Genomic DNA, 13,647 nt, shown 5'->3' with positions numbered 1-13,647 from the left:
CCTTTCTTAATCAATAGAAATTGATCAGAGGCCAGAAAAGAAATTCAGGTAAGGCTTTTTTGAGGTCCCTGCTGCAGCAGAGGGGAGCGAAAACAAATAATAGGTTCCCTTGTTTGCTTGCTCCCCAAGGTGGGGCTCAGCACCCTACTTTTGCTCCTGACCCTCTGCTTTTGCTCCAGGCTCTTCAAAAATGGCAGTTGGGGACTTCTCTGGTGGTTCCGTGGTGGAAAGTGAGCCTGCCAATGCAGGAGACACAGGTCGGATTCCTGATACAGGAAGATCCCACACGCTGCAGGGCAACAAAGTCCCTGTGCCACAACTATTTGCCTGTATTATAAGCCCTGGAGCTGCAACTACTGGACTGGCGTGCTGGAACTACTGAAGCCTGAGTGCTCTAGAGGCTACGCTCCACAGCGGGAGAGGCAATCACAGTTAGAAATCCGTGCACCACAGCTAGCGTGGCCCCCAGTCACTGCAACTGTGGAAAAAGCCCATGGAGCAATGAAGATTCAGCACAGTCAAATCAGTAAAAAATCCAAATGCAAAAGAATGAAATTGGACCCCCAACCTAACCCCAGATACAAAAATTAACTTGAAATGGATCAAAGACCTAAATGTAAGAGCTTAACTCTAAAGCTCTTAAAAGAAAATAAATAAATGTTCATGACCTTGGATTAGGTCATGGTATTTTAGATAAGATGCCAAAAGCAAAAACAACAATAGAAAAAATAAACTGGACTTCATAAAAAAAAATTTTTTTTAAGTGGCAATTGGGTTTTTTGGACTGGAGAGAATTCCCAGCCTGTGCAACCTTGAGTGACTTACCCCAGGTGACACGAAATGTGGTCCATAGCTCTGGACATTTCTCTGCTCCAAACAGCCTCATCCCTTGAGTGGCTGGCACCTGGCAGGGAGAATCCCTCCCAGTTCCCTGGAGCAATTTCTGGGAACTTGGGAAGGGGCTGTCCCTGGCCCGGATCAATCTACCATGGGCACAGAGGTCTTATCTGGGGTGCCATAAATTGTTACCAAAATAGCAAGTCCATGTGCCTGACACAGAGTGAGGCCCATCAATACTAAACAGAGTCTGAAACAGAGAAAGGTTTATTACAGATTCATACAGAGATGGGTGGCTCATGCCCTAAAAACCCCAAAGTTACTAAAAGCTTTCAGTTGGCTGTTGAAGACTTCTCAGTGTCAGATCCTTTGTTCTTGAGGTCCGGTCATGGTCAGGTAATGATGTTCCTGTAAGTCTCTACCAAATGGATGTTATTATCTGTCCTGGCAAAGTCCCAAGGCACAACTTTCACCCTCCAATGTCCCAGTCCTAGCTAAGAGGAGGCAGATCTCACTTGGCAGCTCCTTCAGGACCAGGTTTCCATATCCTGCCCAGCTGTCATCCCTGAGGAAGCCAGGCATCCAACCCAACTGGCGCTCTGTCTCCTCAGGCTGCCCAAAGTGGAAGACCAGGTCTCACAGACGGCAACTCACACAGACAGCAACTCACACAGACAGCCACTGCTATTAGGTTACAGAGAAAGGGATGGGGGAGAGGTTCACCGCTGCTTCAAGGGCTGGGCCACGGCTAGTGGAGGGCCTTAGTAAGGGCTCTGGTGCTCTCAGGATGTAGATCTCAGTCTGTTCCCTGGGCTCTCCAGCTCACCCACTGGCCCAATGTGGGTGAGCTGGAGGGCCTCCAGGAGAAGGTCTGAATCTGCTTCTTACCTCACTCTCGACTTAATGACCACCACATCATGGACCTTTGACTGAATCATTTCCCCAGTGGTCCTTCATTGACAGTTACCTGTGGGCAGGGCCCACTGAGGTTCTGACCAATAGCTGAGCAGGACAACTACCAGGCTGCTCATTGACAGTTGGTTGCTCGTGGGCGGGGCCCACTGAGGCACTGGGCAATGGCTGAGCAAGACCTGTTGCCTAGTAGCAGGGTGCAGAGTAATGAAGCACAACAACAGCTACCTGCTAAGGGCTGTGCCCTTCCTGCTCTGTGAGGCTTACCCTACCTGTGCAGGCAAGCAGTTATTTTTAGTCCCAAACAGAAGTAGCTGCGCTTGATGGAGGCTGAAGTGATTTCTTTCTCAACATTCTGGTGATCTACAGACAAGATTCCCAGAAATCAGCCTTTGGCCTCTTTTAAAAGGAGTTAAGTTCTTCCTCCTAAAGGAGATCAGTCCTGGGTGTTCATTGGAAGGACTGATGCTGAAGCTGAAACTCCAATACTTTGGCCACCTCATGCGAAGAGTTGACTCATTGGAAAATACCCTGATGCTAAGAGGGATTGAGGGCAGGAGGAGAAGGGGACGACAGAGGATGAGATGGCTGGATGGCATCACCGACTCGATGGACGTGAGTCTGAGTGAACTCCGGGAGTTGGTGATGGACAGGGAGGCCTGGCGTGCTGCGATTCATGGGGTCGCAAAGAGTCGGACACGACGAGCGACTGCACTGAACTGCACTGAAGCTCTTCCTCTGCTCCCGGAAGTTGGCCGCACCACTTCCCGTTGTCCCTATTGTCATCGCTCAGTGGTGCCTGACTCTTGCAACCCCACGGACTGCAGCATGCCAGGTTTCCCTGTCCTTCACTGTCTCCCGGAGTTTCTCAAACTCATGCCCATTGTCCCTAGTGGGGCCGGTGTACACTTGTTCCCTGTGACTGACGCAGCGCGCCCCTTGCCAAAGCCTATAGAGCAGTGGGAACTCTGGGTAATCCGGAGTGTCTGGACCATAGGCTTGGGGCAGAACATCCGGCATCACACAGGTGGCGGTCATTGTCTGTTGCTGGGTCTGTACATTCCATCACAGCTTCAAGAATGTGGTGTCTGGCCCCAGGAAGGCTCGAATGCAAATGTCACCCCCACCCCAACTTCACAGCGACATATCTGAAGGTCAACGATGGTGAATAACAAATGTGCTTGGATCCTGTACTTCTCCTCCTCCCCTTAGGGATCCCACTCAATGCACACCTGGGATGGCAGTCACCGTGTTGAGCGACCCTCTTCATGTAATTCAGGGTTCTCCATGTCCTCACCCTACCTTACCCCCATCTGTGTCCTAAGAATAAGACGCGCCCAATCAGGTCACTTCTTTCTGGCCACAGAGACGTTCTTGATCATCATATCAGAGTCTGCACTGGGAAAAGGCTTTACAAGTCTAGCAAATGTAAGAAAGCTTTTACAGCAAGTGCTCAGGTGTTCAGCTCTAGGCAGTACACACTGGGAAAGACCTTATTTGTAGGGTAGTGAATAGGGTAAATCTGATAGCCAAACTCCCATCTCAGTGACCACTCGGAAGTTCACACTGGAGAAAGGCTTTACGGCTGTGTGGAATGTGGCAAAATCTTTATGTAAATACAAAACTACAATAGAGCTTGAAAATCAGTAGATACTCATTGAACATTTAATTTTTTGTTAAACGTTTACTTTATTAAAGAATCGAATAAACATGACCCCAGATTCCTATCCATTTTAAGTTTTTACTGTTTAAAGGCTACTTTAAAGGTCTTAAAACTGTACTTCAAAGTATTAATGTTTTAAAGAAAGGAAAAATAATCAAATTTCTAAGACAAAATCCTGAGTGGCAAAAATTTCCACATAGCCACTGCTCAGATAACTGTCTGTTCTCGTCCTGTTCAGTTTTCTTTGAGATCTTAACTTTTGTTTTTAATCCTCTGCAGATATGTTGCCAGAGCTATCCAGCCACTATTTCTGAAAAAACTACATTAACAGCTTTCAGTGACTTGCATTTCACAACCTTTTCTGGAATCATCTCCACTCCCCACGCAGATGCAATCTTTGCAGTGACAGTAGGAATGATAATTGTTTTGACCCAAGGACGAAAGAGCAGATAAAACCAAGGAGGGTCTTGGAATGCAGGAATGGAAAAACCAGACCCGTATCGTCCACCCTCCCCCATGTTGTAACTGTTAACAGAACAGTATAACCTGTCTCCCCTCCTACCCCATAAAGAGAAGGTATTTGCCCTACTCTTCCCCCACATATACACGCCTCACCCAATCAGCAAATGACCTGCAAGACCTCTATCCCACTCCTTGTACCCTGGACATAAAAGTGGACTAAGAACCCCTGTTCAATGTCAGTTTTCCCTTGAGCTGGCCTGCTGTTGTAACAGTCTCACATTCTAATAAACTTTATTTCCCGCTCATTCTGTCTCCTGTTTGGAAATTCTTTTCCAACCCGCACCCAGACCATGACAGTAATCACTTCTCATCAAAGAGATCAGATTCTGATGACCCCAATTTTTTTTCTTTTTGGTTGTTCTTTCCACACTTTTATTTATTTAAGTTTGAATAGATTTAAATCCTTGAGGTGTATAGTATCACACAGATTCTATGTCCACTGGTGTTAGCAAGAAGGTTGCTTAGGAATTTGGAACAAATCATACCACTGTCTCTGTGAACACGAGATATTTTCCCCCAGATTATTCTGGTTTTGTTGTTTTCCATCAGGTGTTGCGTTGTTGTTCTTTGCTCTGTACACATGAGCACATCTTTTGCCTAGATATTTAGAATTCATTTCAAGCACACATTTTTAAGAAGAGCTGTGTGCTCCCTCTGGTTCCGGAGACTGGGCTTATTTATATTCAGCAAAAACGGCCTTGGATCACAGCCTTCCAGATATATGTGTCCTTTCAGAAGTCTTTTTCCCAGCAGAACTCCACAGCTTCAAGACTGTTTAAAGAGAAAGGCTGATATCCCAAACCTTTATCTCAGGGTTCCGGAATCTTCTTTGCACTTATGGCCCTCACCTTGAGAGTTTACCTGGAGGTCCTGGTAAGCTGCGCTTCTAGGTCAGGCGTAAAGCCGGAAGAACTACATTACCCAGAGCATTCTGCCCCGATCGCCTTCGGCGTTAAGCCAATCAGAACTCAGGAGAAGTGCACTTCCTATGTGAGCATCGCGTTGGGGCGGGACTTCCGGCATTTTCCAGGTGGCGGTCGTTTTGTAGGCTCTTGGGTGCTATCGCCCAGTCTCAGGTTCCGGAGCGGCGAGTGCAGATCGAGACAGTCCGAGGGCAGACTCCTGCCACCCGAGGCCCAGGAGAGGAACCGCTCTTCCCGCGTCCCCCCGCCTCTCCTGCCCCCGCTCCGCCCACAGAGTCCGATGGCGGCGGCGGCGCTGAGAGGCCCGCCTCAGGTAAACGCTGGTACTTGGGGCTCGCACCGCCCTCATCCCACCAGACACTAAAGCCCCGAGTGTTCACGTGCCGGCAGCTCAGGCGCCGGGGGCCAGAACGGTGAGGTGGCTGTGGGTGGGATCCTGTGACTGACTGATGGCTCCTGGGAGAGGGTGACAGGTGGAGGGACCCCACCTGTTAGTGGGAAGTTTGGAGTTAAAATACTTTCATTTCTGGAAGCTGAAAGTCCCTGCATGCCAGGCCCAGAGCTTAGGGATCATGTGTCTGCCCACCTGCCTGTTGCTGTGGGTGGACAAAGTAATCAAAGGGACCATGAAAGAATGTGCACATCAGAGCCACCAGGCCTGGTATCTCCTCTGAGATGGGGAAATAGGGAGGTGGGTGAGCAGGGTTTGATTGGTGGGTGGATGAACTTGGGGTCCTGTGAAAGAAGCTGATCGTGGAACGAATTGTCCCCATCATGGCAGGCCTGTGTGACCTTTGAAGATGTGGCCATTTACTTCTCCCAGGATGAGTGGAGGCTCCTTAATGAGACACAGAGGTTCCTGTATTGTGATGTGATGCTGGAGAACTTTGCACTTACAACGTCCCTGGGTAAGGCCTTCATATTCCTCCCAGTGTCGTCAACTGACCTCTGTCTTTTCCCATCTTTCCCTCTCTCCAGGAGACAGCTCTGTCCATTCCACAGCTGGACCATGGTCTCTGCTTCCTTCCCCGCTTCCTGGCACATGTGCTGTGGGTGTCAGTGCTGAGCTGTGCGCACTGCCCCAAGCACGTGCTCCGGAAGCAGCCCCAACACCTGCTACCCCGAGGCATGCAGGGAAGTGCCTGGGAGTCAGTCTGGCAGTCAGCCTAATAGAGCTCACATTTCCTGCCTTCTCCTTGACTGGATGACTGTCCATATCTATGACACCCTGTGACCCAGATTCTTCTCTTTTCCTCTTTTTTTTTTTTTTAAATTAAGATATAACTGACATAGGGCATATTAGTTTCAGGTATATGACATAAAGATTTGATGTTTGTGTATACTGCAGAATGCTCTCAACAGCAAGTCTGGTTAACATCCATCACCATACAGATTTGCATTTTTTTTTTCCCCCCCTTATGATGAGAACTTTTAATTTTAAGACTTCCTTGTGACTGTCTATATCAGGAATTCTAGACCTTGTCATGGTCGCTATCTATATGGAGGTTTTTCTTGAAAGACCCTGTTTTGAGATTTTGTTGCAATATTCTTTCCTCTCCTGTGGTCTTTTGTTTCTTGAGTTGCTCTGGACCAGTGCTGACATTTCCTGTCTTTCCCTAAGGACTTGTTTCATTCAGGTCTCGTGTAGTTACGGAAATGGGGAATGTTGGGGGAGCCCTGATTGCTTTACAGTGTGAACAGGGCAAGATGATCTCAAAGAAGGCCTGGCCCTAGTGAGTGTCAAAGGAGGTGAGGGCATGAAAATGAGATTGTGTTTAAATCATACTAGGAACCTACTGTGTGTCCACCAGAGTTTTGTTGCGAGTCACACTGGACACAGATCATCTCAACACTTGCTTCTGCATCTTGACACTTTCTTGATTTGTCATTTCAGTTTCTGACTGGCCCTGCCTTTCTGATCTGCATGCATCACTTTTGTCTCCACTGCACCCTCTGTAGTTCTCCCACAGCGACTTACACTTAACAGACATATTTCAGAGATATTGTGGATTCGTTTCCAGATCACTGCAATAAAGTGAATCACACATTATTTTTTGTTTCCCAGTGCATATAGAAGTTATACCATCCCTTAGTATATTGTGTGCAATAAAATAATGTCTAAAAAACAATACACCTACCTTAGTTAAAAAGTACTTTTTTGCCAAAAAATCCTAACCATTGTTTGAGCCTTCAGTGACTCATAGTTGTCACATCAAAGATCATTGATTCACAGAGCACCATAACAACTAAAATAATATTGAAATAGTTTGAAAGACTGTGAGAATTACCAGAATGTGACACAGAGACACGAAGTGAGCAAATGCTATAGGGAAATTGGCACCCGTAGACTTGCTGAACTTAGCATTGCTACAGATCTCCAATTGGTAAAAAAATGTATCTACAAAAGGCAATAGAGCAAAGTGCAGTGATAATGAGGTATGTCTGTAAAATGAGGTGTGTGCATATTCTTAAATAGTCCTTGAACCCAGTTGCTCCGTTCCAGTTGTATTTCCATGGGCCTGGACACTGCCATCCTTCTTCATAGAATGGACGTGTTCTCAGCTGACGATATCTTGCTGAAGGTTGTTGGCAGAGGAGTGATTCATTGATCCTGCCTCTCCTCCTCATGTGGCATTCATATTTACGCCCTTTGTTCTGGAAAGTCTCCCTTCTGTGATCTTTAGAGGCATGTCCCTGCAGAGCAGCCCTCCCTTCAAATCAGTACCTCATCCTGAAAACACTTACATGGCTTCATTCTCTGGCTTGAATGTATGTGTGTGACATGCCTTTTTGTGGGACTTCCATTTCCCACTGAAGCTCGCATGCACATTATTAGTGTTACTCCGCTTTCAGGTTGTTGGTGTGAAATGGAGGAGGATGAGGTGATACCTTCTGAGCAGAGCCTTTCTGTAGGAGAGTCACAGGTCAGGACTTCTCAGTCCATCCACCCGGAAGATTAATCTCTGTGAGAAATGTATCCCAGTCTTGAAAGATACTTTGCAGCTGACTGAGTTTCAGGCAGCATATCCTGGGCAGACACCATACTTTGGTGGGTGGTCCAAAGGCTTCTGGTTGAACCCAAACCTTCCCCAGTACCAAGAGCATGGCAGTGGAGAGAAAGTCTTTAAAATGGACATGAACAGGGCCTCGATTGTGACAAGCTGCATATTCTATGTGTTAGGGAAGCCTGTCCCTAGTGAGGAGAGTGGAAAGGACTTCCTAGCTACCTTGGGCCTTCCTCAGCACGAGGCCACTCTCAATGGTGAGAAGCCACCCAGCAGCATTGAGTGTGAGGAGGCCTTGAACAATGGAGAAAGTCATCTGAAGTGCATTGAATACAAGAAAGTTTTTGGCAACACTCATACACTTCACCACCAGAGAGTTTGCACTGGAGAGGGTCTTGATGAGTGTGACAAATGCAGATACAGATTTGCTCAGCACCGTCAAATTCACATTGGAGAGAGGCCTAATGAGTGTAGTGAATGTGGAAAAATCTTTAGCCGTAAAACCCACCTCATTTGACACTGGAGAGTTCACACTGGAGCAAAGCCTTATGAGTGCAGTGACTGTGGGAGATCATTTGGCCAGAAATCTGATCTCATTCAACACCAAAGAGTTCATACTGGAGAAAGGCCTTATGAGTGCAGTGAATGTGGGAATATCCAGAAATCCATCCTCATTAAACACCAGAGAGTTCACACTAATGAAAGGCCTTATAAATGCAGTGAATGTGGGAAGATGTTTAACCAAAGTTCTGGCCTCCTTCGACACAAAAGAGCTCACACTGGAGCAAGGCCTTATGAGTGTGGTGAATGTGGGAAATCATTTATCTGTAAAACCCATCTCATTTGACACTGGAGAGTTCACACTGGTTAGACCTTATGAATGACTTGAATGTGGAAAATCTATTAGTGAGAAATCTCTCCTTGTTCAACACCAAAGAGTTCACACTGGAGAAAAGCCTTATGAGTGCAGTGGGTGTGGGAAATTCTTTAGTCAGAAATCTGTCCTCATTCAACACCAAAGGGTTCACATTGGAGAAAAGCCTTATGAATGCAGTGAATGTGGAAAATCCTTTAGCCGCAAAACCCATCTCATTCGACACCAAACAGTGCACACTGAAGCAAGGCCTTATAAGTGCAGTGAATGTAGGAAATCTTTTACTCAGTACTCTAGTCTCCTTCGACACAGGAGAGCTCATGTGCAGTGAATGTAGGAAATCCTTTAGCTGCAAATCTAATGTCAGTCAACACCAAAGAATTCACACTGGGAAAAGGCCTTGTATACACATTGAATGTATGCTTTCTCCTTCCTTAGTATAGATGTGGTGGAGGTAAGTGTCTGAGGAACCATCCACCTAAGTTAAATCTCGTCTTGGGCTGCCCACAGACTGGAGATTGATTCACTGGAAATTTCACGGTTGTGTGGGAAGCACGTGTGACCTGCCAGGTTCACTGCCAGTTTCTTGGCCAGAAACCACCTCACCTGTAGCATCTGGCGTGTCCTGATGGTTGGCATCAGTCACCACCCTGGTGTGTTCAGAGCAACTGGCCTCTGTACTCTCCCATGTGTTGGAGAAGGTGATGACTCTCGTCAGCCCTTAAGGAGTCTTCTTTCTCTTTTTCCTGACAAGTCAGGGCCTGGCCCTGAGCGTGTGTTGGCTCAGACTGCTGTCTGGGTCCTGGCAGAGAACTAGCTTTTCTAGGACACAGTTGGCCTCAGGTAGTGCTTGTGATGGGGTTTTCCGGCTTTCCAGTCACTGACCCAGAAATTGCCTATTGCATGTTACTCTGATCTGTATGATAATAAAGGCCTTATTGTTTCAGCACCTTAGTCTTGGAAATGCTCTTCACTGTGTGGAATAGTTTGAAAGCACAATAGGACTGTCAACCTGACGGATAAATTACTTTTGTAGTGGAGATCCAAACTTCAGGTGCCTGAGATGGCTGAATATGGCATTCTTGTTTTGTAGTAGTTTGCATTGCTGCCAAGGCCTCCTAGGAAAGACTACTTTGTATTATAATTTTCTGCCTGGATGCCAGAGGTCTGTGGATTCTATTTCTGGAGACAACATGAATTTGTTTTTCCTTACTTAAAGGGGATAATGCACAATGTCGAGCTCTGCTGAGGGGAATCTTAACCCCAGTTCTCCTACAAAGGAGCCATGTACCCTGATACCAAGAATTCTGTAGGCTAGTGTCCATGGTTGGAAGACTGCAGGGGCAGGGGAGACCACAGTTGGTGTGGAAACATCGGTTACTAGAGAGGGGAGGAGACTGCAGCAAGCTGTGTGGAAGAAGGTACCTCTTCTAAAGATACAGCCACAAATGTTCCAGTGAGTGACTACAGGATGAGTATGCCCAGAAATCTCAGGACCTCAGGTGTGCTTGTGTTGTGAAGTCATTGGCAGACGGAATAAGGGGTTGGGGGGATTCTGCTAGGCTTCCTGAGCTGTTCACCTCAAGGCCATTGCTATACAGGCAACAGAAGCAGTGTGGAGACGTACTGTGTCCAGAATGTGGTTTTGTGATCCAGTCAGCAGTCCTCTTGACTCAGTAGGAGATGGCCTTCATTGTTTGCCAGTATTTCCTGCCACTGAGAAGAGATGGCACCTCAAGTCTTGAGAATCGAGATAGTGGAGTCATTTTCTGAAGAATCGGGCATTTAGATTTTTATTTGGATTTTTATTATGGAACCAGTTTTTAAACCGCTGTGAAGGTATGGAATAACTTGTACATATTCAGAGTGTACAGTTTGAGAAGTTTTTACCTGTATGCACTTGTGAAACCATTATTATGATAATGAGTATACCTGTCACCTGCATGTTTTCCTCATGCTGTTTTATAGTCTCCTGACTCGCCCTGGCTGTACAGACAACCATTTATGTACATTCCTTTACAATAGATTGTATTTTTAGAATTTTATGATTGATCATGAAATGTTTACATCTTTTTCTGATTTCATTGATCCTATATAGTTACTTTGTGATTCATTAATCATTCATTAAACGTTCATTTAATGAATTAATTGTTCATTAAATATAAATTAATTGTTCATTAATTCATTAAATGTTCCTTATAGGAACATTCTTATTTTTCAGTACTTTTCTCTTCCATGTATAATTGACTGTTCATTCATCTATTTTATTGATATTTGAGTTATTTCTAGTGTTTTCTTGTTGTACAGTCACTCAGTCATGTCCAAATCTTTGCGACCCCATGGACTGCAATGCCAGGCTTCCCTGCCCTTCACCATCTCCTGGAGCTTGCTCAAACTTACGTCCATTGAGTCAGTGATGGCATCCGACCATCTCATCCTCTGTCGTCCCCTTCTCCTCCTGCCTTCTATCTTTCCCAGCATCAGGGTCTTTTCCAATGAGTAGGCTTTTCACATCAGGTGGCCAAAATATTGGCACTTCAGCTTCAGGAACAGTCTTTGCAATGCATAGTCAGGGTTGATTTCCTTTAGGATTGACTGCTTTGATTTTGCAGTCCCAGGGACTCTCAAGAGACTTCTCCAACACCACAGTTCAAAAGCATCCATTCTTCAGCTCTCAGCCTTCTTTGTGATCCAACTCACATCCATACCTGACTCCTGGAAAAACCACAGCTCTGACTATAAGGGCCTTTGTTGGCAAAGTGATGCCTCTGCTTTTTAACATGCTGTCTGGGTTTGTCAGAGCTTTTCTTCCAGGGAGCAAGCGTCTTTTCATTTCATGGCGGCAGTCCCTGCCCACAGTGATTTTGGAGCCCAAGAAAGTAAAGTCTTTCACTGTTTCCATTGTTTCCCCATCTGCTTGCCATGAAGGAATGGGACTGGATACCATGATCTTAGTTTTTTGAATGTTGAGTTTTAAGCCAGCTTTTTCACTCTCCTCTTTCACTTTCATCAAGAGGCTCTTCAGTTCCTCTTTAGTCCAAGGCGCCTGCTCATGTGCCCGCAGCCCAAGAAGTGGGGTCCAGGACGTGAGGTGGTTGTGTGTGGACTAACGGACTGCAAGGCGTGGGACGGACTGATGGGCTGTGTCTGATGGACTGTGATGGCTAGTGGGAAAGGGACCCACAGGCGAAGAGGCTTGGAGGTTGAACTGTGGTGGGAGAATTCGAAAAAACTGGGATCTGTCTTGTACCTGCCTAGAGCAGAAAGTGTGAGGTGGAGTCTCGCCTAGACTGTCAAGCTGAGAGTTTTGTGGGCTCAGACAGTAAAGAATCCGCCTGCAATGTGGGAGACCTGGGTTCAATTCCTGGGTGGGAAAGATTCATCAGATAAGGGAATGGCAACCCACTCTAGTATTCTTGCCTGGAGAATTCCATGGAGGGGGAGCCTGGCAGGCTACAGTCTGTGGGGTCACAAAGAGTTGTACAGGACTGAGCAGTTAACAATTTCACTTTCACTTCTGAGAACCCATTGAGCCCTGGAGAGTTGTGAAGAGAAGAAAGACACAGTCTGACTTAGGATTTTGAAAGTTTTCCAAGAGCTACTCAGAGAACAGACTGAAATGGGAGTGATGCAGGCAGTGAGGTGCAGGGAGGGTGAGTCCTTGTCCAGCAAAGCTGCAAAGAGGCAGCTCTGATGACTGAAGCACACAGTTTAGTCTTTTAACCCGAGGTTATCTGGTCTCCAGGGTTGGTGAGAGGTATAGGGGAGGTTTGAATCCCTTGGAATGCACCTCTATGGCTTGCTTCTACTCACAGATCCCCATGGCTGAAGAATCACTTAATGGAACCTACACAGAGAAGTGGAGGGTATCCCAGGCCCTCACTGGTTTGGATCTCATTCATAGAACCTGAGATTGTGGTGTCCTAGGACTCTTCGCCTGCCATTTTCCAAGCCCTTGGGTCTGGGACCTGGGAGAAATCATCTAGACTCATTCTGAGTTCAGGCCAAAGGATTTTCTGGAGGAATTGCTCTTTCTGCCACCAATGGGAAAAGGTGTACAAGACTATCTCGGGAACACCTACCAGCACGTGCAAGTGCTTGGTTGGGTGGCCACAGCTGTGAACAGGGCACAGATCTTTCTTTTAGGAACAGAGAGCAGGGGGAGAGGAGTCAGTCTTGTAATGTGGTTGCCTGTGAAGTTGGGCATCTGCTGTGGAAGTAACACAGATTTGGAACAGAGGAGGGAGATAACCTTACTTCCAGGCTTCATCGGGTTACAGAGTGGAAAACAGACTTTGGGGGGAGGAAGGCTGACCAGGGAGGAGGCTACTGCAGAAGTCTTGATGCATGGTCATGGGCCAGAGTAGTGGCTGTGGAGGTCGAATAAGTGGTTGGATTCTGGATTCATTATTTGAGATAGGCTGCCCAGATTTTATGATTTTGAGGGCGAGAGAGAGAAAGCTAAGAGTCAGGGTTGATGGTAAAGCTTTGGTCTTGCGACTGAAAGCCTGGAAGCTTCACTAACTTTGAGATACAGATGTTCAGTAGTAAGAGTGATTTTCCTTGGAGATATCAGGAGTTTTTGTTTTTGGCTGGGTTTCCATTCTGAGTTTTTTTTTTTTTTTTTCAGAGAACAAATGAGTGGTGGCCTCAGGTAGGCAGCTGGACAGAAAAGTCTGGGAATCTGGGGTGCAGTTCAGCATGTGTGTGTGAACTCAATTGCTTCTGACTCTTTGCAACCCCATGAACCGTAGCCCTCCAGGCTCCTCTGTCCATGGAATTTTCCAGGCAGGTGTACTGGGGCAGTTGCTATTTTCTACTCCAGGGTCTCTTCAACAAAGGACTGAACCTGTGTCTCGTTCTTGGCAGGTGGATTCTTTACCACTGAACCACCTGGTAAGCCTGCAAAAG

At 46.5% G+C, this 13,647-nt stretch overlaps 1 protein-coding gene and 2 pseudogenes across 1 annotated transcript in view; 2 read left to right on the top strand and 1 right to left on the bottom strand.

Annotated features, from left to right (window-relative positions):
* Positions 1-4,330: 4,330 nt before the first annotated feature.
* LOC105001653 lies at positions 4,331-4,957 on the bottom strand (annotated as a pseudogene).
* Positions 4,957-13,647, top strand: part of LOC105001417 (zinc finger protein 134-like) — a 21,388-nt gene continuing 12,697 nt past the window's right edge. Inside the window, exons 1-2 of the mRNA XM_010857670.1 lie at positions 4,957-5,170; positions 5,639-5,765. Of these exons, the coding sequence (XP_010855972.1) occupies positions 5,138-5,170; positions 5,639-5,765 (160 nt within the window). The 5' untranslated portion in view covers positions 4,957-5,137. The remainder of the gene's footprint in view (positions 5,171-5,638; positions 5,766-13,647) is intronic.
* Positions 7,904-10,695, top strand: LOC105001416 (annotated as a pseudogene).

The sequence above is a fragment of the Bison bison genome, unplaced genomic scaffold, assembly GCF_000754665.1.
Source record: "Bison bison bison isolate TAMUID 2011002044 unplaced genomic scaffold, Bison_UMD1.0 scf7180017864383, whole genome shotgun sequence".
NCBI lineage: Eukaryota > Metazoa > Chordata > Mammalia > Artiodactyla > Bovidae > Bison > Bison bison.
This window is presented reverse-complemented; position numbering and strand designations above follow the sequence as displayed.